Source organism: Cavia porcellus, unplaced genomic scaffold, assembly GCF_034190915.1.
Source record: "Cavia porcellus strain 051 isolate PalLab524CR breed Dunkin Hartley unplaced genomic scaffold, mCavPor4.1 scaffold_28, whole genome shotgun sequence".
Classification (NCBI taxonomy): Eukaryota; Metazoa; Chordata; class Mammalia; order Rodentia; family Caviidae; genus Cavia; species Cavia porcellus.
Genome location: NW_026947511.1, coordinates 29,590,496 through 29,610,796, shown reverse-complemented (window position 1 = coordinate 29,610,796; position 20,301 = coordinate 29,590,496). Strand labels below are relative to the sequence as shown.

The following is a 20,301-nucleotide window of genomic DNA, read 5'->3' as shown; positions in this document are numbered from 1 at the left end:
CTCGGGGCAGAGCAGGTTGTAGGGGAAGCAGGCGGTGTCACTCACTGCCTGGTGACACACAGAGCTCCCTCCACGGCAGAGCACCTGTAGGCAGGCAGCTCTAATGAGGGGACTCCTGCTCTGGCTGGGAGGTGGAACCAGGGACCTCGGGGCCTCTTCCTCCAGAACAGGAGGCCACAACAAATATGTGTCTACCTAGTGAGCTGAGAAAAGAACAGTCAACAACAACAACAACCAAAATGTGACAGTTCATTGATATCTATCAGCTTACTGGGTGCCAAACGCCTCCTAAAGGCCTCGCTTTCATTTATTCATTTCATCCTTTCCACAACTGAGTAAACTGAGGCAGAGAGAGATGAAGTAGCCAGTGAAAGAATCCACATTTGTAGAAGATGCGAGGGAAGGCTTCTTGGAAGAGGCACTGAAAGACCAGTTGCTCAGGAAAAGCAACATCCAGTATTTGTACAACATTTTCATTTTTGAGGCTTCCTTCCTAAGTGACCGGTGAGGCCAGTTGGACAAGCACATTATCTCCACTCCCAGAGGAGGGAATCAAGGCTCAGAGGGGCTAAGGGACTCGCGTGTGGTCACACAGCTAATAAATCACAGAGGTGGCACTGGAATGCAGGCCTTGCGCCTCCCCTCCCAGTGCTCGGTGCACTGTCCCCAGATGGAGCAGAGGAGGAAGGGGAGACACCTAGATGAGGGGTCCTCCAGGGGGGTCTTTGCCCGGGAGGACAGCTCCCCTGCCCCTTCTTGGTCAAGGACTGGCGAAACAACCTGACTCCTATTGCGGCCTTAGCCATAGCTGGCCCACGGGTCCCCTGAGGTGTGTAAAGAACAGTGTGGCCGGGAGTGATGACAAGTTCAAAGTCGGCTCTGCCTGCCGCTGTCGCCCCAGCCAGCTGGAGGGGATTCAGAGTCTGTAAATTACACCTTTGGCTGCTCCCAGAGAGCCCAAGTGTTCCCTGCCGGCTGCAAGCTCAGCAATCCTCACCCCGCCGGCACAGCTGAGCCAGGCACATCTGCCAGCCCTGCCAGCCCCCACCCCAGGGTGCCTGCACCACTGGTTACTGCAAAAGACCATGGACCCAGGAGCAAGGGATCCGAGTATTTATACATTTTGGCCTAAAAAGTCACTCTCAGCAGTATTGCCAACTACATGGTGAATCCAGGGAGAACATGCATCTTTGAATGACCTAAAGAGAGGCCCCTAATGTCTCCAAGCTCACACAGCTATGTGGGGGCACAGTGAGAGTCTGGGGTCTACTGGCCAGCCCATTCTCCCCTGGACTTCAGCTGGTCAGCCTAACCACTCAGGGCCATCTTCCCATCACACCTTTTCATCCCTGTGCCCAGAATGAATCCCTCCTCCCCTGGGCATTAGTAGCTCTCTGTAGCTTGCCCCTCCCACTTGCTCATGGTGGGCTGGTCATTTCCCGTGGGTCCTTCACCCCAGACTGGAACTCCTTAAGAGCAAAGATCCACATACGGAATTCCAGAGCTGTGATAAAGTTCACCAGCAGTTCTGGGTTTAAGCCGTGTGGCTCCATGCAAGCTCCTTAACCTCTCTGAACCTCTGCAAAAAGGAGGTTTTGAACACCTATCGCTTGGTTTGCTATGAAGAGCCAGTGAAGTAATGTGTATGCTACATACAGAGTAAGTGTGTCATTAAAGATGGGTGTCACTTCCCTGGTTATCTGGATAAGCAGGCCCTTCTCACCCCCTGCCCCACACCCCACACAGCGAGGCACAGGTGTTAGGTATGTGCCCACACACTAGGTGCCACATTATGGTTATCATCAGTGCGATTATGGCTGCCTCTAAAACACCTGCCGTACCTGGTACCCACACCTGTGCAGGGCTTGGGCTACCCCAGAGAGTGAGGAGAAGAAGCAAGGACAGAGGCTTCTGGCCCTCCCTCCAAACTCCAAGTCTCAAGTGCAAAGCCTCCCACCCCAAAGGCTGCTCCTCTTCCCCAGGGCCGATGTGCCATGTGGACACACGGGCACTGCTCATGCATTTTATCTATACAGGCCTGGCCGGTGACCCCAGAGCTGCTGGCTCTAGGCAGGAACGCAGAGATAACTCACTGGGGACCCTGAGCAGGCTCCCCAACCTTGGGCCTCAGTTTCTCCACCTATAATGTGGAACTGTTTGGCCAAACAGTGGCCATCAAATTGTCCTACCTGAGATGCTAGGGGTTTGTCACAGGCCCTCCATGGATCCTTCAGGGTAAGAGCAGAGCCAGAGATGCAGGGTGTTAGGCCCTCACTTCCCCAAGCATGAGTCCTCTTCCTTGGCGTGCGCTGCCATGCACTGTTTGCACATCTCCTTCTGTGTCGCCATCTCTGTCTCTTTACACAAGGTCACTCCGTTAGGGCAGGGACTGGTCTGTCTTACTCTATTCTTGCACCCTGTTCTACCTGACACCCAGAAGATACTCAGTGAAGTATTTGCCAAATGAATCGAAAAGCAGATGTGTCTACAGGTGCAAATATGTAACGTGATCTTCTGAGGACGATCACATCAGCCCAAACAGTTCCAGGGGTAAAAAAAGCAACTAAAAAATCCTCTTAACCTATAGAAAAAGGGTATCAATGGTGGGAAAGCCGGTGAGATTTGAATAGAGTATCACTGCCAATAATATTTTCAATAATATTTCCTGCACCCTGGGCCCTGTGTGTCTATGTGGGAGTCTGCATCTGGTCTCCCCTCCTGCTGTTGGGGTCCCTCCGCTCGGGTGCAGCTGGGTGGGGTAGGGGTTCACCGAGTCTCACCTGCTGCAGCCTGAGCACAGGCACGTGTCACAGCTTGGGCATCCAGACACTGCAGTGTGGGCCAGGAGTGGTGGAGTTCATTTGTGGTGACAGTGTTGACCAAACTGTCCGGGCTGGGTCCTTTGGGGGTTTGTTTGTTTGGGGCTAAGTGCACATTTGCAGTACACTGATTACACTCATGGCGGGAAGCTAGTACATGTATACAACACATTTAATTCTTATTCTCATCCTTTGCTCTCCCTTCCCACACCCCTCGCTCCGTCTCATGATCCCCTCCCCTTTTGCAGAAGATCTATCTTCCTGCTTCCTGTTATTTTGCTCTTGATTTATATTTTGGGTTTCTCATGTAAGAGAAACCATGCAATATTTAAGTTTGTGTTTCTGCTTTATTTCACCCAACATTATTACCCCAAGATGCACCCATTTTCCCACAAATGACTCAAGTTTATCCTTCTTTGTGGCAGAACAGTATTTCACTGCATGTAAATACTACGTCTTTTATCCATTCATCTGCTGATGAGCACGTAGGCCACTTCTGAGATTTAGCTGTTGTGCACTGTGCTGCTATAAGCATGGTTACGCATGTTTCACTGTAATATGTCTTTAACTCTTTCAGGAAGATGCCCCCAAAGAGAATAACTGGGTCAAGTGGAATTCCTATTTATAGCTTTTTAAGGACTCTCCATCCTTCCTTCCTTCCTTCCTTCCTTTCTTCGGCTCCTGCTCCTTCTTCTTTTTCTTTCTCTCACTATATAGCCCAGGCTGGCCTCAACCTCACAGTGATCCTCCTGCCTCAACCTCCTGAGTGCTGGGCTCACAACCATGTACCACCACTCCCGGCTCCATACTGATTTTCACAGTGGGTACGCTAGGTTACATTTCCACCAACAATGTACTTGTAGAAAGGTTCTGTTTTTTCTTTTTTCTTCTTCTTCTTTTTTTAAAACCGAGAATCAAATTCAGGACTTTGTGTTTGCGAGGTAGGTACTTATGCTGCTGAACTATGTCCCTGGCCCTGGGTTCATTTTTCTCCACACCCTCTCTAGCATTTGTTATTATTTGATTTCTTGATAGTCATTGTTTCATTCTTTCTGGAGTAAGACGGAATCTCAGTGCTGTTTTAATTTGCATTTCTTTAATGGCCAGATACGGAATATTTTTTATGTATTTATTGGCTATTTATACTTCTTTTGAGAAGTGTCTGTTCATTTCAGCTGCCCATTTTTTTTGCTGAGCCTTTTAGTATGGGGGTCTAAGTTTGTTGAGTTCTTTATGTAGTCTGGATATTACTCCTCTGAGGAACTGCTATAAATACTAAAAATGCGTCTTTTGGTTGTTGTCAATTCTGAGAGCCTTCCCCGCTAATGCAATGGACAGCTGGGGTAGTTTCTCCACTGGACAACCAAGGAGCTGTCTGATACACTAAAGCTCCTTTTAAAATGTGTTTGCTAGAGTTTAAAAGTGAGTAAATTTCAATCACAGCTTACTTTGGTAAGCGCCTGCTCCAAGCCAATGACAGTCCTAAGTGCTTTAAAATTAGCTCCCTTAATGTTCACACAAACCCACAGAGGCCAACTCAGAATCACTATCCCTATTGTGCATATAGAGAAACTGAGGCAGAACTGGGATTCACATGCAGGCAGTGCGAGCCTTGCTTTCTCTATCCATGAAGTATAACTGACCAAGACAGCAGCTATGAGGAGCCCTCAGGTGGGGACAGTGTGAAAGTGGGGACCCCACCCTCTGCACCTCAGCCTCCTCTGCCTTTTCCTCCATGTTGATTTCTGTATCTCTGTGCTCCTGTCACACCCAGGTCACCCCACTCTGTACCGTGGTCAGGAGCCGGGCCAACCCATGCAGACAGTGCAAACCCAGCTGCAGTCAGGGCCCACCAGGCTCCTCATATCCATGCCCTCTGACCCTGTTGTTCCTGCAGCTCTGCCACCAGCCCCTGCCTACCCTAGGGGACTGCCCTGGGTACCACAAGCCCCTCCCACCTGGATCAAACTAAAGAACATCTGGAGAAGAGAAAATCAGCCTCACCCTGTGGTTCTGCATCTCCTCCCAAAACCAGTTGCTTCCCTTTAAGGAGCCAAGAGAAGGTAGTCCAGGGAGGGGGACGGCGTCTTCCACAGCAGTGCCAGTACAGCCTGGAAAAGCCCAGCCCTCTCCCAGCACCCCCAAGTCCCACCCCTGTGGGCCAGCTCCCCATACAGCCACACTCGCATCCCCCATCTCCTGCCCGCTCAGCGGGATGCAGACTCACAGGTCCTCTGTCTGCTGAGACTGCTGATGCGGGTCAGCCCACCTGAAAATTGCTCTCTCTGGGTCCAGACAAAACAGCTGGGCATTGATGGAGTTTGCAGAGAAATTAATCAGCGGCAAATGGCAGTGGTGCCAGGCACTGCCTGGGCCCGATCCATCCTAATGAATCCTGAGCTCCTACCTTAATGGCTCCTGACAAGACTAATTTACTCGTGTAGGTGATTAGCATGGGCATTATCACCTTAATTGTGGCTCAAGATGCTTTGGGGGTGCTGGGAGATTCTGCCTGGGGAAGTCAGTGCCATGTGCACCAACCTCGGTGACAAAAGAGGGACAGGGAGCCAAGAAGAGGGGAACCAGCAAGATGTGACACTGTTCACTCACTCATCCATTTGCTCACGCTCCAAGCGTCTGCTGAGGCTCCTTGGTGTGGGCGCTGTGCTTGGTACAGAGGACAGGGAGACCTGGGCTGCCAGCTATGGAGTGGAGATAATCCACCGTACCAGGGGATCATGGGGAGCCCTCGGGGGGTCCTTCATCTAAAGTCCTTAACAGCTGCCCCGCAGGAGGCTGCAGTCAGTAAACCGTGGCTAATGTTACCACTCCACAATGCTACGCCATACATAAATACTAAAGTGATCATTAATTGTAATGTCGATATTAATAAAATTAATATGTAAAGATTAATAGTCCAGTGGGGAGCCACATACAAATAATCAGACTCTCACAACCCAGGTGACGAAGCTGGTGGGGAGGGGACAGGGAGGCTGGGGCCTCACAGGGCAGCGATGGACAAGCAGCCCCTGAAATGGTGAGCAGGAATCTGCCAGTGGGAAGGGAGGGAGCACCTGGGCCAAAGGGGTGCCCAGGCAGAGGACTGGGCTGAGGCGGAGTGAGTAGTTGGGGAGCTGAGCGAGTCCGGGTGGCTGGACAGCAGGGTTTCTGGGAAGTAGGGATGACAGACAGTTTGCTCCTTCCCCTGGAAGTCTGAGAGACTCCTGGATGGGGTGTTTAGAACTAGGATGGGAGACACCGTCCCCTTCAGCTCCTGCAGGCCGAGGGTGGTGGCGGAAGCAGGCACCTCCAAGGCCTCTGGGGTGATGCCTTTGGAGCTCCTGGGTCAACGTGGCAGCTCCAAAGCTTGGCTGCCTGCTGCTGCTTCCTGCTGCCACTTCCTGTTGGTCCCCAGGACCAGCCAGGGCTCTGTGCCCCAAGGGTCCTCAAAAAATATGCCACAGACAGCTCCAGCAGGTAGCTGGAATATTGAAAACATGACACCAGCACGGGCCCTGCCATTCACAGGCACAGGCACGCACGGCGTCTGTGCCATCCGGGAAAGTGCTCTCTTGGGCCCACTTCCCGGCAGCCAGGCCCGCTGTCACTAACACCTGCCTGCTCACACCCAGGCAAGGGCAGCGCGGGCCTGAGGTTCCCCAGGGATGGAAGGCGGTGCCTTGGAGGAGTATCACACACAGACTCCAGGCTTTCCCCAAAGCACTCCAAGTTCCAGACACGTCACAGAGCTGGTCGGTCCCTAGATACACTGAGGTGGCCCTGTCCACCCAGAAGTATTTACAGCCCAACCACAACTGGTGCTTAGGGGGACCAGGTGCTGGAGAGAGAAAAGGAGCTCAGAAGCTCAGCCCCTGCCAGGAGAGACCCAGGAAGTCACACCGAGGCAGTGGCATCTGGACCAATGCGGCTTATCATGTCCTGAGCAGCAGGGCCCGTGACTGCCAAGGCTGGGAGGAAGGAACGTGGTCTTCACCCTGAAGCAGCCCCAAGGGGCCTGCATGGAGTGGGTGAGGGGAGGAAGGCAGGAAGGGAGCTGGAGGCTGAGAGGTGGCCGGGATGGCGGCCAACAGCTCAGGTGGCACTGAAAAGGACTGGTGTTTAACTCGAGGTGGGGGAACTTGAGAAAACCTGGGCAGCAGGCTCTGCTTGGGGGCAGCAGGCCCTTCACTTGCTAGGGGGAAGAAAGGGCAAAGCAGGATGACCCTGAGACCTGGGGGAGCTGCTAGAATGACCCCAGATCAGGCCGTGATGGGAGGAAGGCAAGAGGTGAGACGTAAAAAGTGTTCTGGATTTTTTTTCTGGAACTAGATATTGAACCCAAGGCCTTCACATTGAGCTATATTCTCATCCCTTTTTAATTTTTTATGTTGAGGCAGTTTCACTCAGCGCTACGTTGCTTGGACTAGACTCAAACTAGCAATCCTCCTGCCTCAGCCTCCCAGAGTGATGGGCTAATAGGTGTGCACCATCATGCCCACTATTTGAGAACTATTCTGAATGCAGAACTAAGATTTCCTGATGGATTGGATATGAGGCAAGAGAGAAAGAGGATCAGGACTGACCCTGAGCATCGGGAGGACCGAGTGACATCTAACAGAGACGGCCCAGCCATAGGCAAAGCAGGGGTTGGGGGTTCAGCACCACCATCAAAAGTCAAGGGTCCCTAACCACCACATGGAAATACTGAGTGGAAAGGTGGCTTCGGGAGTCCCGAGTCTGCTCTGAGGCAGGGAGTGCTTAAGCCCCACAGCGTCTCAAGCCCAAGACCAGACCAGATTCCGCAGGAGTGAGGAGCTGGGGAAGGCGCAGGAGCCGAGCCCTGGGCTGCCAATGTGGGGTACGGAGCAGCTGTGGGGAACCCGCAGTCACCATGGAGAAGACGGGCCCAGATGGAGAATGCCAGAAGGTCACGAGGACTGGGAATTAAGATTGGATTTCGCAACATGGCAATGGTGATCCTGCCCCGGATGGTACTGGTGAAGCAGACTCAGACAAGCAGGAAACAACAGCCCCGCAGCCCTGTCCCTCAAGCTACCGGTGCCCGGAGCCACTCACAGCTGCCAGCCAGGGTCAGAGGTGGGTTCTGGGTCAGGGACCTGCCTTCTTCCCACACACCCAGGCCAGGCCCTGCTGCTGAAGACCCCTGCACATCTGGACAGGACGCACGGCCCAGGGGTGGCGGGGTGGGGAGACAGAGCTACTCAGTGAGTTTATTTGCCTTCTGTCTTCTCTGGGAGGAGGACACTGCTCAGAGGGATCCCAAGCCTGGGACAGGAGAGGAGACAGCAACAGAAGTGCAGCCCCGCGTGGAGTTTCTGATGGCCGCGCTCTGCAAGCCACTGCCCTCCCAGCCCTGGGCCACCGCTGTGAAGTGAGCTGGGGGCAGAAGAGGAAGGGAAGACTCAGAAGGCTGTGGCAGGGAATGGTCCTGTCTCTAACTGGAGAGTGCACATTCTCAGCGCTGACACAAAGCCTCTCTCCCTCCAAGCCTTAAAGGAAAATTTTTAAATGAATTAATGCATAAAATCACCTTGAGCATTCAATAAATGCAATTTACAATATTATCTTATATAGGATTCATCATGATGATGATGACGATGATTCTGAGATGCTCCAGCAGTCAGAATCAGACCTGATGGTAGCTGATCCAAGGAGACAGATTTTGTATTACTCTTAGGAAAGATTTTTTATTCCTGGATCTCTCTCAAAGCATAGCCCTCTAAGACCATGAACCCCACAACCAGATGCCCAAGCAGAAGCCGGTGACCAGGCCTGGAGTTGGCAGTGCTGACCACTCAATCTGCAGTAGTGACACCACAATCCGGGCATGTGCCTTGGAGCTGGTGGGATTAGATACAAGTTTCCTACTGGTCCAGCAATGGCAAAAGCCCACACTGGTCTGGCCGATGGGAATCCTGAGGGTCTCAGGGTAAATGGCCAGTAAGTGCCAAGCCTCATGCTGCCCCTCTCTCCAGGGAGGGGAAGGGCCAGTCCTTGAACAAGTAGTTTCAATCCACTGCTGGTCACAGGCCTGCACCCAGAGAGCCTGCCACATCTCCAAGTCCACAGCTACCCCCTGAAGAGCCCAGCGCAGTGTGGTTGCCAGCACCCAGTGGAAGGGCCAGGGTTTCTCATGTGAGGGTCAGGAAACACCAAGGCTGCCCAAGGCACAGCCCACTGGGCCCATTTTTCCAATGCCTTCTCTCTGGCAAGCTGGAGAAATAGAAATCCAGAGAGGTGCAGCACTGTGCCCAAGGTCACACATCAAGGAACAGAAACTAGGCCCTTAATCTGGCCAAAGCTGCCCCCATCCTGATATAAAAGGCAGGGAAGAGACCAGGAGGGCAGTGGGCCAGCTCAGCACCCACCCACCACCAGGAGACAAGAAGTACTGTCTTTCAGTTCATTGAGGCCTTCTCACTCCTGTAGCTTGCTGGTGCCAGGATCAGTCTTCATGGCACCAGACAGATGTCCCTGCTGTGACTCCCAAAGGCAGCCTTCATGGGCTTCAAGTCCTGGGCATTACTGTCAGAGGCAAATTGACATTGGTGTTTGCAAAGACAATAGAGAACAAGAGCCCCAGGTAACAGGGGCAGGGTCTGCTGGGGGCTCCTTGGAGGACATTTAGCCCAGGACTTGTCATGATCAGTACCTATCAAGTTACCCCATGTCACCTTCCCTCTATCACAGGCCCCCGAGGACATCACATTCTGGGCTGAGGCAGCCATACAGGGTCCCAACTTGGGGGACACAGCCAGTACTGCCCACTTGAGAGGAGTCTTCACTCTCCCAGCTAGTACCAGGACATGGCCAACATGTCTGTGTTGGTGTCCACCTAGCCCCAGGACAGGCACTCCATCCTGAGGACCTCCTACAGGAAGAAGTGACATAGGACAGAGATGAAAGCCAGCTTTCAAAACAGTGTGTGAAGCTAAGGGCCTATCCCCCAAAGTTCTCTATCCCTCTGCCCCTGCCCTGCTCAAAGAAACACAACTTCTCTTCCCTCCATCCCCCAGGGGACTTCAGACACCTGGCTCAGTCCCTATTTCTCAGTACCCTGGTCTCTTTATTCATCTGTCCACTCCCACTGTGTCCACAGCACCCAGGCCAGGCAGTCAGGGGCACCAGCGTACAATAAAGAAGGAGCCAAAAGATCAGAGTTGTTAACTGTTCATTCACTTCCCTGCACTGGGTGCACCAGCTGCTTGCCAGGTCTGGGTGGCAATACAAGCCACATGGAAAGGACACAGCTGCATCACAAAGGAGGAGCCCACAAACATCCCCAACTCATCCAGAGGGGGGCAAAGAACTAAAAAGCCATGCAGGTATACTTCCCAGCCCAGAAGGGCGGCTAAACCTTCAGGTGAGCCTTCCTGAACACCCAAACGCCCAAACTTCAGCCCCCAAACTCATCCTTCCAATCCTGGTCCGTCACCAGAGGAGTAGCCACTTTCCAAAGCTTCTGTCCCTTGAAATAAAGCGCTTCTGGGACACAGGGACAAGCCCCACATCCATCAGCCACATACCGACTATGTCCAACCTCCCTGCAAAACATTCTCCCCAGAAAGCATGCCAGGAGTTGCTCACGGTTCCCCATAAACAGCAGGGGAGAGTTAGTCCCATTAGGACTCCCCATGTTACTGGGGCTCTCTGAAGAAGAGTGTGTCCACTCTGCCACACGCACACATTTGGTTTTACATGAACGAATACTTGGCATTTGGCAAATAACCTAGTAGCCCTCTTCTCTCCAAGCCCCTCTGCCACACTTTCCAGAATAACAGTGCTCCAGAAGGATGTTACATGCTGCCCTGATTTATGCAGCCCTGGCTCACAGCCCCTGTCCTTTACCCACAGAGCAAACAAACCAGAGTGTAAGAGGCTCCAGGTGGCAGGCACTTGCACTACAATGACACCAGTGCAAATGAGAGGACAGGAAAGGGTGAGGGTGTAGGTGAGGGACATTTTTAGGGATGCTGTTTGCCCATCAGCACCATCAGCCTGGGTTCCCACAATCCAGCCTCCCATTTCTGATGACCAAACCCAACCAGACATACTGAATGTAGGAAACTAAGTCACCATAGAAAAGTACAAAGGGCCACAAAACAAACTCTACCGGAGACACTGTCCTCTAACATCCCCAAGAGGCTGGGTGTGGTGGCACATGCCTGTGATCCCAGCATGGAGGCCGACGCAGGAGGATTGCCATGAGTTCGAGGCCAGCCTTGGCTATACAGTGCGTTCAAGGCCAGCGTGAACTGCACAGCGATTAGCCCTTGCTGCTCAGAATGCTCCTCTGCTGGATGGGCTAGCACAGGAAGTACTAGGCGCACCCTCCCTGGAGGCATCCAAGCTGCCACCAAACAAACACCACACAAGTGCTTCCAGCAATGGGAAAGATAGTCTCAGCCTCTTCTGGCCCCTTCCCTTGTAGGAAAGGCCTCCCATGCCTCAGCCCCCCTCCAGCCCACGTGCCAACTCACCCACAGGCGTGTCCTCGCTGATCAGCAGGTAGGTGTCGAAGAAGTGATTGGTGAAGAAGGGCAGCCGGTTCACCTGGCCTGCAAGTCAAGGGACAAGAGTCAGACAAGGACCTCCCAGGCCAGCTTCGTGCCTGACCCTGAGTCCAGTGCTGTGGTCAACTTCCCAGGACCCCGAAGGTCACCGCCTGCCTTGAGGCAAATGGGAACAGGTGGCACAGTCAGGCAGGCCACGGCCACAGGCAGGCCTGCTGCACCTGACCCACACTGAGTAAAACACCATCCAGGAGTCTAAAGGCTGCAAAAACCCTGTTAAATATCGTGTTAATCTTTTATACTGATTACATGTTGAGGTGGTACTTCTTGGACACATCCAATTAAGCAAAACCCATTATTAATGAATTTTACCTATTTCTTTTTATATTTCTAATGTGGTCAATGCAAAATCCAGACTCACACTCGCAGGCCATATCTTATTTCCATCCGGCAGCTGGCTTGTGAGGTCAAGGGCTCCAGTGACCACAGTGACCTGGTGCCAACAGCAGGGCCTGGAACTTGCCATGCCCTCAGCACCCATGTGTGGTGTGAAGGGATGACTGGCCAGGCGACCCCACAAAATTTGTCGTACTGATAACTTAAAAGCACCTGGTGTGGCTGGGGACTTAGCTCAGCAGCACAGCACCTGCCTGGCAAGTGCAAGGTGGTGAGTTTGATCCCCAGCACCAAAAGAAAGCACCTGGTGTCTCTGGAACCATCTCTCTGTGCCATTACCTGACACATGCCCCAAGCCAGTGACAGGAGGCAGGTACATCCGTATCCTCTTACACTGAGCAAAACAAGGACTGCAGGCCACAAGTGCCGCGCTCTGGTGCTTGCTGACACGGCAAGCAGGTGGCACCCAGACCTCACAGCCTGGCCTGCTCCCTCATGCCCGCTGACAGCCTCACAGTGCGGGTGGGGTCTGGATGGGTCAGAGTGGCTTGGTCATGGGCAGAGCAAGCAGGCATCTAAGACGGGCTCTGCTCACCACAAGCCCCACTGTGTGTCCCCCTGCACGAGGCTGGCTCTGCTTTCCCCCGACATTGCCCCTGGGGCCAAGTGAGGGTGCGTGCCCTTGGTCCTTGTCAACCAGGGGCAGCTGGGCCAGGGACTCCTGCTGGGTCCTGCAGGGTCCTAGACGCAGGCCAGGGATGCTCACCCTCCCCTTGTTTTGCTGACCCAGGGCTCTTACTCAGCTCGTGCCTGGCTCCCAGAGTGCAAGGAGGTTGGGGTCAGGAAGATGAGGAAAGGCACCAGGCAGAACCAGGAGGCGTGGGCATCTTTCTCCCTTCCCCATCCTGTCCCAGCAACCAGGCTGGGCTGTTCCTGGCCCTCAAACACTGAGCCTCTCTCACTTCCTGGCCAGGACTGCTGCCTTTCCTCCTTCACTTGCCAAGTTCCTACTCATCCTTTACACCTTGTTGAAAAGTCTCTTCTTCCAGGACGCCCTCCCTGACCACCTCAAGTGCCCATCTGTGCCCGCACATATACCTCCCCCTCACATGAGCAACACAGCAGCCTCAGGGAGAGGTGGTGGCTGAAGACCTCGCCTTCTCTGAAATGCCTCCGTTTACTCATGGGCAAAGTAACAGTAACACTAAGGCTTACTTCATAGCTAACCCGAGGATTAAATGAGATTACATACATAAAGCGCTTAGTGCCATGCCTCCTGGCACACAGCAAGCACTCAATAAATGGTAGCTGTTATTAATGCTGGCATTACTAAAGGCGCTGCCTTCACAGCCAGAGGGGGAGGATTCTGATCCCTGCTGGGGGCCTTGGGTTCCCAAAACAGGAAAGCAGGAAGCAGCTGAGCCGAGGCAGGCAGAGGGATCATGGCGCCCAGCAACTTAGCGGAAGGCTTGGGGGTGGGGTGGACAACTAGTAAGAAAAAGCAGAGTTGCCTGCATTGGCACTGCTCCCTGAGAGCTCCTGCTACAGGACCTGCCGATGACGGGGCTGGGAGCTCAGCACGGCCGCTGAGCAGGGACTCAGGAATGTGTGCCGCCTGCCGCACGCCAAGCGGAACCTGCATTCTCAGAACAGGCCTATCACCCTCAGTGGCCGGATGGCCTTGAGCTGCCATCGCAGGCACCGGAGACTGGGACGGACTGGCAGAGAGGGAGGGCAGAAGGTGACTTACTCTCTTAAGAAACCACTTTTAAAGCACAAAGGCCACATACACCAGAGGCCAAGCTGCTGTGTCAGGACCTTTGGGGTTTCTAGGGAGGTCTCTAGAGAGGTGGGAATGTTGGATGGACAGGAAGAAGGGGAGAGCAGCAGGTGACCCAGCCTCTGGGTCCAACATGGCCTCTCTGTCCCTGGCCCACAGCATCATCAGCGATGCCTGGCACCTCAGCCCTCCCCAGCCCCTCTCCCAGAGCCCAAGGCAGCAGAGGTAGGGAGGGGGCCGGCATGTGGAGAGACAAGGGTTTGCACACAGAGGAGGCAGGAGGCCTGGAGCTGCCCAGACAGCCCCGCTTGTGAGGGACAGTGCCTGCTGGAGGAGGAGACCCGAATGCCAGGACTGGAAATACATCCTTCACTGGGAACCATGGCATGGGGCTCAGGGATCGAAGACTTGAGGACCAGTGGCAAGCAGCTGAGCCCAGAGTTGAGGCAGGCTGGTCCCCAAGAATGACAAATGCCAGGAGTATGTGGTGGCCAGGAAAAGGAAGGGCAAAGGGCAGGATCCTGCAGAGAGGGGATGATGGCTAAAGATGGCAGTGTTGATGGCAGGTGGACTCAACTGATCTCAGGGTGGACCCAACTCCCAGGGGTAGGAGGAGCCAGGGCCAGAGTCACACGGAAATCAGGTGGGGCAGGACAGGGGACGGGGAGGGGTGGACACAGGCAGATGAGCACATGAAAGATGGTACAAGAAACCATGCTTCGGTCCCCAAGGCTGGCCACCATCCACCACGCTAAAGGAGCAGCCCTGGCTGCTTTGGGTGGGGACCAGGAAGGGTGGATGTGGCCAGCCATGAGACAGTGGGACCCCGAATGTAGAGGCAATGCCAAGAGACAGACCACCCACATTTTCCAGCAGAGCTGCTGGGTGGCCTTACTTTGCTTTTCTGTTTTGTGTACCCCATTTCTCACCCCTCAGAACAAGATGACTGCTGATAATACAGGTAACACTAAACATGTGCTCTTTAAGCACCTATTATATGCCAGGCACTATCGTAAGTAAGTGCTCAATGCACGCATTCACATGGCTACTTTGGCAGCTGAGGAAGGGTGGTTCCTATACCAGAGAAAGGGAATTTGAAGCTTGGGCAGGCTCAGAAACCTGTCCTTAGGGACCCTATGACGAAAGTGGCACTAGGACCCAAAGGGCGAGGCCAGGCGGGTACTTCTCTCTTGTGTGCATGCTGAACTGTGAACCGTCCTCTCCGGACAGCTGAGTTAAGGTCAAGGGTAGGGGTAGGGAGACAGATGCATCCCACCGAGCCAGCGAGGGTGTGGCACTCACTGCATCTCACCTCTGTGTGTCTTCAAAAGAGATGGAGAGAGGGAGAGGGAGAGGGCAGGGTGGTAGGGAGGAATTCCCAAGGTCACAGAGTGCCTGGGGAAACTGGGCAAGTGTCCTGGCTCCCACTAACCAGAGACTAGAGCTGCCCTGAGGAGGCCTCCTGCATGGGCCAGAGGGGGCAGGTGGGTGGAAATCGGATACAAGCTCCTTGGAGGATCAGCGGGATGACCTTGGCCAGTGGCCTCCACAGGCTTCAGATTCTCCTCTGGGGGTGGACAGAGGGTATGAGGCTCCTCAGCACCTGGACTGCAATCCAAGGCTGCCTGGGTGCGAGTGATTTCCCAGCATAGGAGACATTCCAGCAGGAGGCCAGGAGAGGGGACCTTCCTCAGCTGCAGGATGCTAGCGACAATGCTCCTACAAGTATGAGGTGCCGCCAGCTCCCTGGAGCGGAGAAGGAGCGCCCCACCCCCAGGAATGTGTTTGCCTGTGTCACCAGGCATCGTGCCCACAGCTCTTCCCCAGGGATACCTCGGCCCTGGGGGACACCACACACAACGTAGTCATGGGCTGCTTTCGGTGCCCTTGGAGCAACCCAGAGCTACTTTCTTCCTTGAAACCCACTAGTCCGGAGCCACAGGACAAGCAAGGGCCAGACCCTCTGGCCTTCTCTGAGGGCACCGGAGCTGGCACTAGTGGATGGGGAGGAAGTGTCCCTGCAGAAAAACAGTTCCTGGCTGCCTGCCGATGCTCAGGTTGTCACCTCCAGGATGTCTTCTTCCCACTCCCCTCAGTGTCCAGAGCAAAAGCTCTCTGGCTTTCTGCTCCACAGCCCAGCAACTCCCACCTTCTCATGGTTTCCCAGATGGCCCTGTGACATGCTGTTCACCCTGTACCCCACACCATAGCAAACTCTCCGCCACCAGACTCGGGGCTCCCAAAGCATAAGTGACATCTTCCATCTTCCAGAGTCGGATGCCTTGTGCACACAGTGACACTCAGGCAGTGCTCAAAAGGTGCCTGAGAAACTGAACAGAACTGTGTCCGTCCCTGTGCCCAGGAGAAGGCCAGTTCACGGCCACAGAGCAGTTTAAGTATTTCTCAACTCCTCCCATGCTCTCTTGTGCCCTGGACAGCTGGTATTTTCAGCTCAGTGTGAGTTGCAGAAGGCAACTGAAGCCCAGAGAGCAAGGGTGTCTCCTGTCACCCAGAGCAAGGCAGTCTCCAGGGTCCAGGACACAAGCCAAGCCGCGCCTGTGCACCGCCAGCCTGGGGAGAGGAGGGGAGGGCTGCACTTACCCCAGCATCCGGAGATCAGCACAAAGAACCAGACCACGGGGCAGCTGGCAGCCACGTGGCCCCTCATGGCTCCTGGGGACACAAAGAAGAAGGGGGTGAGATACTGCCTCCTGGTGGAGGTGACTCTGCAACCCTCAAGCACCCCCACCTCTGCAGCGCCAGGGAGAAGTGGGCCTGAGAAACGGGGAGAAATTTGCTCCCACAGGGATGAGGGAGCAGGGAAGGAAGAAAGGGTCTGTGTTGTTCACTCTCCCCACGCTTCAGTCCTGGGCATAACACACTGAGGCCCTGAGTGTGACGGGGCTGGGCAGGGGTGTGGCGGGGCTGGCTGGCTGGCAGGGAGACTGACAAATCTCCAAACAGACACGGTGGGTGTATTCAGCTGGGAGCCAGGTGTGGCAACACATGTCTGTAATTCCAGCACTCTGGGAAGCTGAGGCAGGACAATCATAAGTTCAAGCCCATGAAGTCAGAGATTTAGTGAGGTCCTGTCTCAAAAAAATAAAAAGGCTTGGGGATGTAGCTCAGTACGAAGACCCTGGATTTAATTCCCAGGACCCCCCAACAAAGCAACCTGGAGCAACAGAGTGAGGCATGGGCTGTCTGTGCGGGGAGGTGTGCACATCTCTGCCAGACCGTAGGCGAGAGTCAGAACAGGCCCAGACCTCAGGCCCTTCAGTCTGTACCAGAGGGTACTCTCTCTCAGCTCAGGTCCTGAGTGGACATCAAGGTGGCCCCACCAATCCACCAATGGCTCCTGACCAACACAAGACATTACAGACTGTCCATGGGGCCCTTTGTTGTTCCGTCTAACATGCATTTAATCTATAGGAAAGAAGCTGCTAGAAGAATAAAATCCTCAGATGTAGGTGACACAGAGGCTGGGTTCCTCCCTGACCCCCTGAACTTCCCCCTCTAAGTCTAATGACCCATCACAGAGGTTCACAAGCCAAAACGCTTGTAGGAACCAGGCAGAAAACATGAGGAGAGAGACCCTGGCCACTGGCCGGGGTGACAGTCGCTCAGGACACAGGCTCTGTCCAAAAGCAGCAGCTGCTAACGCAGCTCAGCTAAGAGGGATTGTGGCCCCAGGGTGGCCTGTGTTTCTTTTGTTTCTCAACAAAAATCTCAAAACTCAGCATTTATATGAATTCCACTTTTAAATATTTGTAAATAATTCAATACAGAAGAAATACTTTGTGCCAGGTGTGGTGACGCACACCCGTAATCCCAGTGCTTGGGAGGCTGAAGCAGGAGGACTGCCAGCCTGAACTACATAGTGAGACCCTGTCTCAAGAAACAAAAACAAAGAAAGCCATTTGCTTTTCTCAGATCACGACAGTCCACAGTCAGCCCCCTGGGCCAATATGATAGAAGGTTTCCTTCTCTCCCACGCCAACAATGGTTCCCAGTATGAATGCCTCACTGATGGGTTTCTGGTCACTTCCAGGTTCCACCACAGGCAATGTCACCACGGACATCTCTATCTGGAACTGCTTTGAGACTTGGTTCTCTAATTTGGTTCTCCAACGGTAGGATTGCTGGGTCAATTCAACACAACCCAGCGCGTGGATAAAAACTCTCATTAGCTACTGCCACGTTGCCTTCTGGTGAGGTGACGGCCATTCTCAGCCTCTCCAGTGGTGCACGGGAGGCCTGTGCACCCACCTGCAGGTGATCCCTCTTTTAAATAGCTGCCAATCAGACCCATGAAAAACGGTACAGTGTTGCTGTTGTCATTTGCATTTCCCTAACTACTAACTAGCAAGATGCCTTTTTCAAAACATTCAAACCCCTTCCCATCTGTTATCCTGCATTACCCCATCACACGCTGCAGAGGAGTAGCCAGCATTGCTAGCATTATCCCTGATTTACAAGTGGAGAAACCAAGGCACAGAGCAATTAAGTGACAATCTGACATCTCCCAGTGAGTGAGTGTCTTTAGGAAAAAACATCTCCAGCCTTCTGTCTTTGCAAACCAGATGTCTCGAGAATTAAACATCTGCTAAGAATATCATCCACAAATAGCTAGAGAATGCATGCCGTCCCACTGGGTGTGACAGGAAACGTCAGTACAAGGAAGGAGGAAGGAAGGAAGAAAGGGAACACACCCCTCTCTTTGCTCAGTTTGCAAAACATCTCTATGAAGATGTTTGCCCCCATTTTACAGATGAGGAAACTGAGGCTCAGAAAGGTCCCTCTGGGATTGGAATGAAGTCTGCCTGAGATCTTTCCACTAACCATTCTCTGCTCCTTGTCTCCTTCCCCATGGAAGCTGAGGTACAGTTCCTCCCCAGGGGACCACCACACACCCCCATGATCAGCAGGGTGCATGTCTCGCAAGATCGGAGTCCATGCATCCACACCCCCACCCCAGCACAATCCCACAGAGCCAGCTCAGGCTGTAGCACACTGGTCCCCCGACTTCTCTCCTTTAATGTCTGTTCATCTCCTCCTCTCAGAGGTGCACAATGTACCTTGATAGCCCCATCTATCAGTCAAGGGTGGTCAGACACTGCCCTGTGCAGAAGCAGAACCACCTGAGCTCTGTCCCGCTGTCTGCATCTTAGGCTACGGGCAAGAGGGCACAGGCTCCAAGACGAAGCAAAGGGGTCAGGCCAGAATGGGCCCAACCCACTATTGGTTTTCCCTGAGGTCCCAGACCTTGTGTGTCCCACCCCCCCCCCCACCCCCCCGCTCTCTGGCAATGCAGTGGAACGCAAGGCCCCAGCCCCAACTCCAGCCTGGGTGTGGTGACGGACGCTGCCTCTGCTTGCTGGGCTCCCCTGGCACTGGGGCCACAGTGAGCAGCAGGGATCCCCTGGGGGGAGCCCAACCTTGCTCTTCCCTGGGCTGCAGCTGCTCCTCAGCCTCCTGCCCCTCCCCCCGCCCATGCCTGGCACGGCTCGGTGCTTCCTGCACCACGCCAGCCTGCAGCACCCTGGGGATGGGCCTGGCTCCCACCAACCCTCACCTCTCCCCACCAAGCAGGAGACACAGACATACCCTCCATGCCAGGTGTCCTGCCTGGCCTGGGACACGTCAGAGATCTGCCACAAGCTGGATCAGAGTCTGCTGCCCCAAATCTTTCAGGTGCCAGGCTTACAGGGCCCTTCTGCAGGAAAACCTTTCAGAAACCTCTCAATTCTGCCCATGAGACACAACCAGGTCCCCAAATCCAATTAGGGGCTGCTAATTCCTAACACCCTTCATCATGCCAAACTCTGTGCTGGGCACCGTGGGGATATGGGTATGAGAATGGCCAGAAACCTATGCTAGGTGTCAAATAGTGACACAGACTGTCACTGCCCAAGGCTATCACAGAGAGGGATCCCAGGGCTGCACAGATGTCAAAGATTCACAACACAGTACACTCTACATGATGGGGCTCAGAGAGGTTCAATAATTTGCCCAAAACCACACAATTAAGAAGCAGGCAAGTTTGGATTTGCACCAAATTCTGATGGTCCTCATGGTTGGGCTCACAGCCTCAGCCCCAAAGCTGGGCTGAGCCCAGACGTGTGTCCTGGAGGTGGCCCAGCTGGGGCAGGGAGGGGGCCCTCCACCTACTCAGAGAAGCTGGAGAGCCAGACCTGGATGAGAATCCCGACCTCCTCAACTCCCAGTGTGCCCAGGCCATAGGGAGGCCAGGCTGCCCACGCCAAGACAAAGGGACCCGGCCAGGGCTCCTGGTTGTTCTGCCCTTCTGTGCTGCCAGCATCTCAAAGGCATCAGTCTGGGAAGTGGCACCAGGAAGACAACGGACATCGCCAGGTCCTGTCCCTCCTCACCTCACCCCTGCTGCTCTCTGCAGCACCACTGCTGTCCCTGATGGGAGCTGAACACCAATCTCCCAGTCAGACAGCGACCCTGCCCACATCGACCCATCTTCTCCTGCCCACTGCTCAGACAGGCACAGCCAAGAGCAGGCCAGGGGGCTCTGGGAAGGGTCCAGGTCCAACACCCATGCTGCCATGCCCACAGGACAGTCATCACCCCACAACATCCCACTGAACCCCCACATAGGCCCAGGAGGTGGGTGACATGCAGGCAGGGGCTTCCTGCAGCCAGGGCCCAGGCCAGGGCGGCCACACTACACATGTGTGCCCTGACAGTGTGCCAGGCCCCAGGGCTTCAAAACAGATCAAAGTAGAGAATCTGCCTGGGGAGG

The 20,301-nt window shown here is 54.2% G+C and overlaps 1 protein-coding gene across 11 annotated transcripts in view; it reads right to left on the bottom strand.

The window, feature by feature from the left end:
- The window catches only part of Cdh23 (cadherin related 23), a 374,671-nt gene that overhangs the window by 314,307 nt on the left and 40,063 nt on the right, over nucleotides 1-20,301 (bottom strand). For all 11 annotated transcript variants that reach the window (XM_063238627.1, XM_063238629.1, XM_063238628.1 and 8 more), the window contains exons 2-3: nucleotides 16,131-16,202; nucleotides 11,321-11,398 (exon numbers count right to left, since the gene is read on the bottom strand). In XM_063238627.1, coding sequence (XP_063094697.1) covers nucleotides 11,321-11,398; nucleotides 16,131-16,197 — 145 coding nt within the window. In that variant the 5' untranslated portion in view covers nucleotides 16,198-16,202. The remainder of the gene's footprint in view (nucleotides 1-11,320; nucleotides 11,399-16,130; nucleotides 16,203-20,301) is intronic.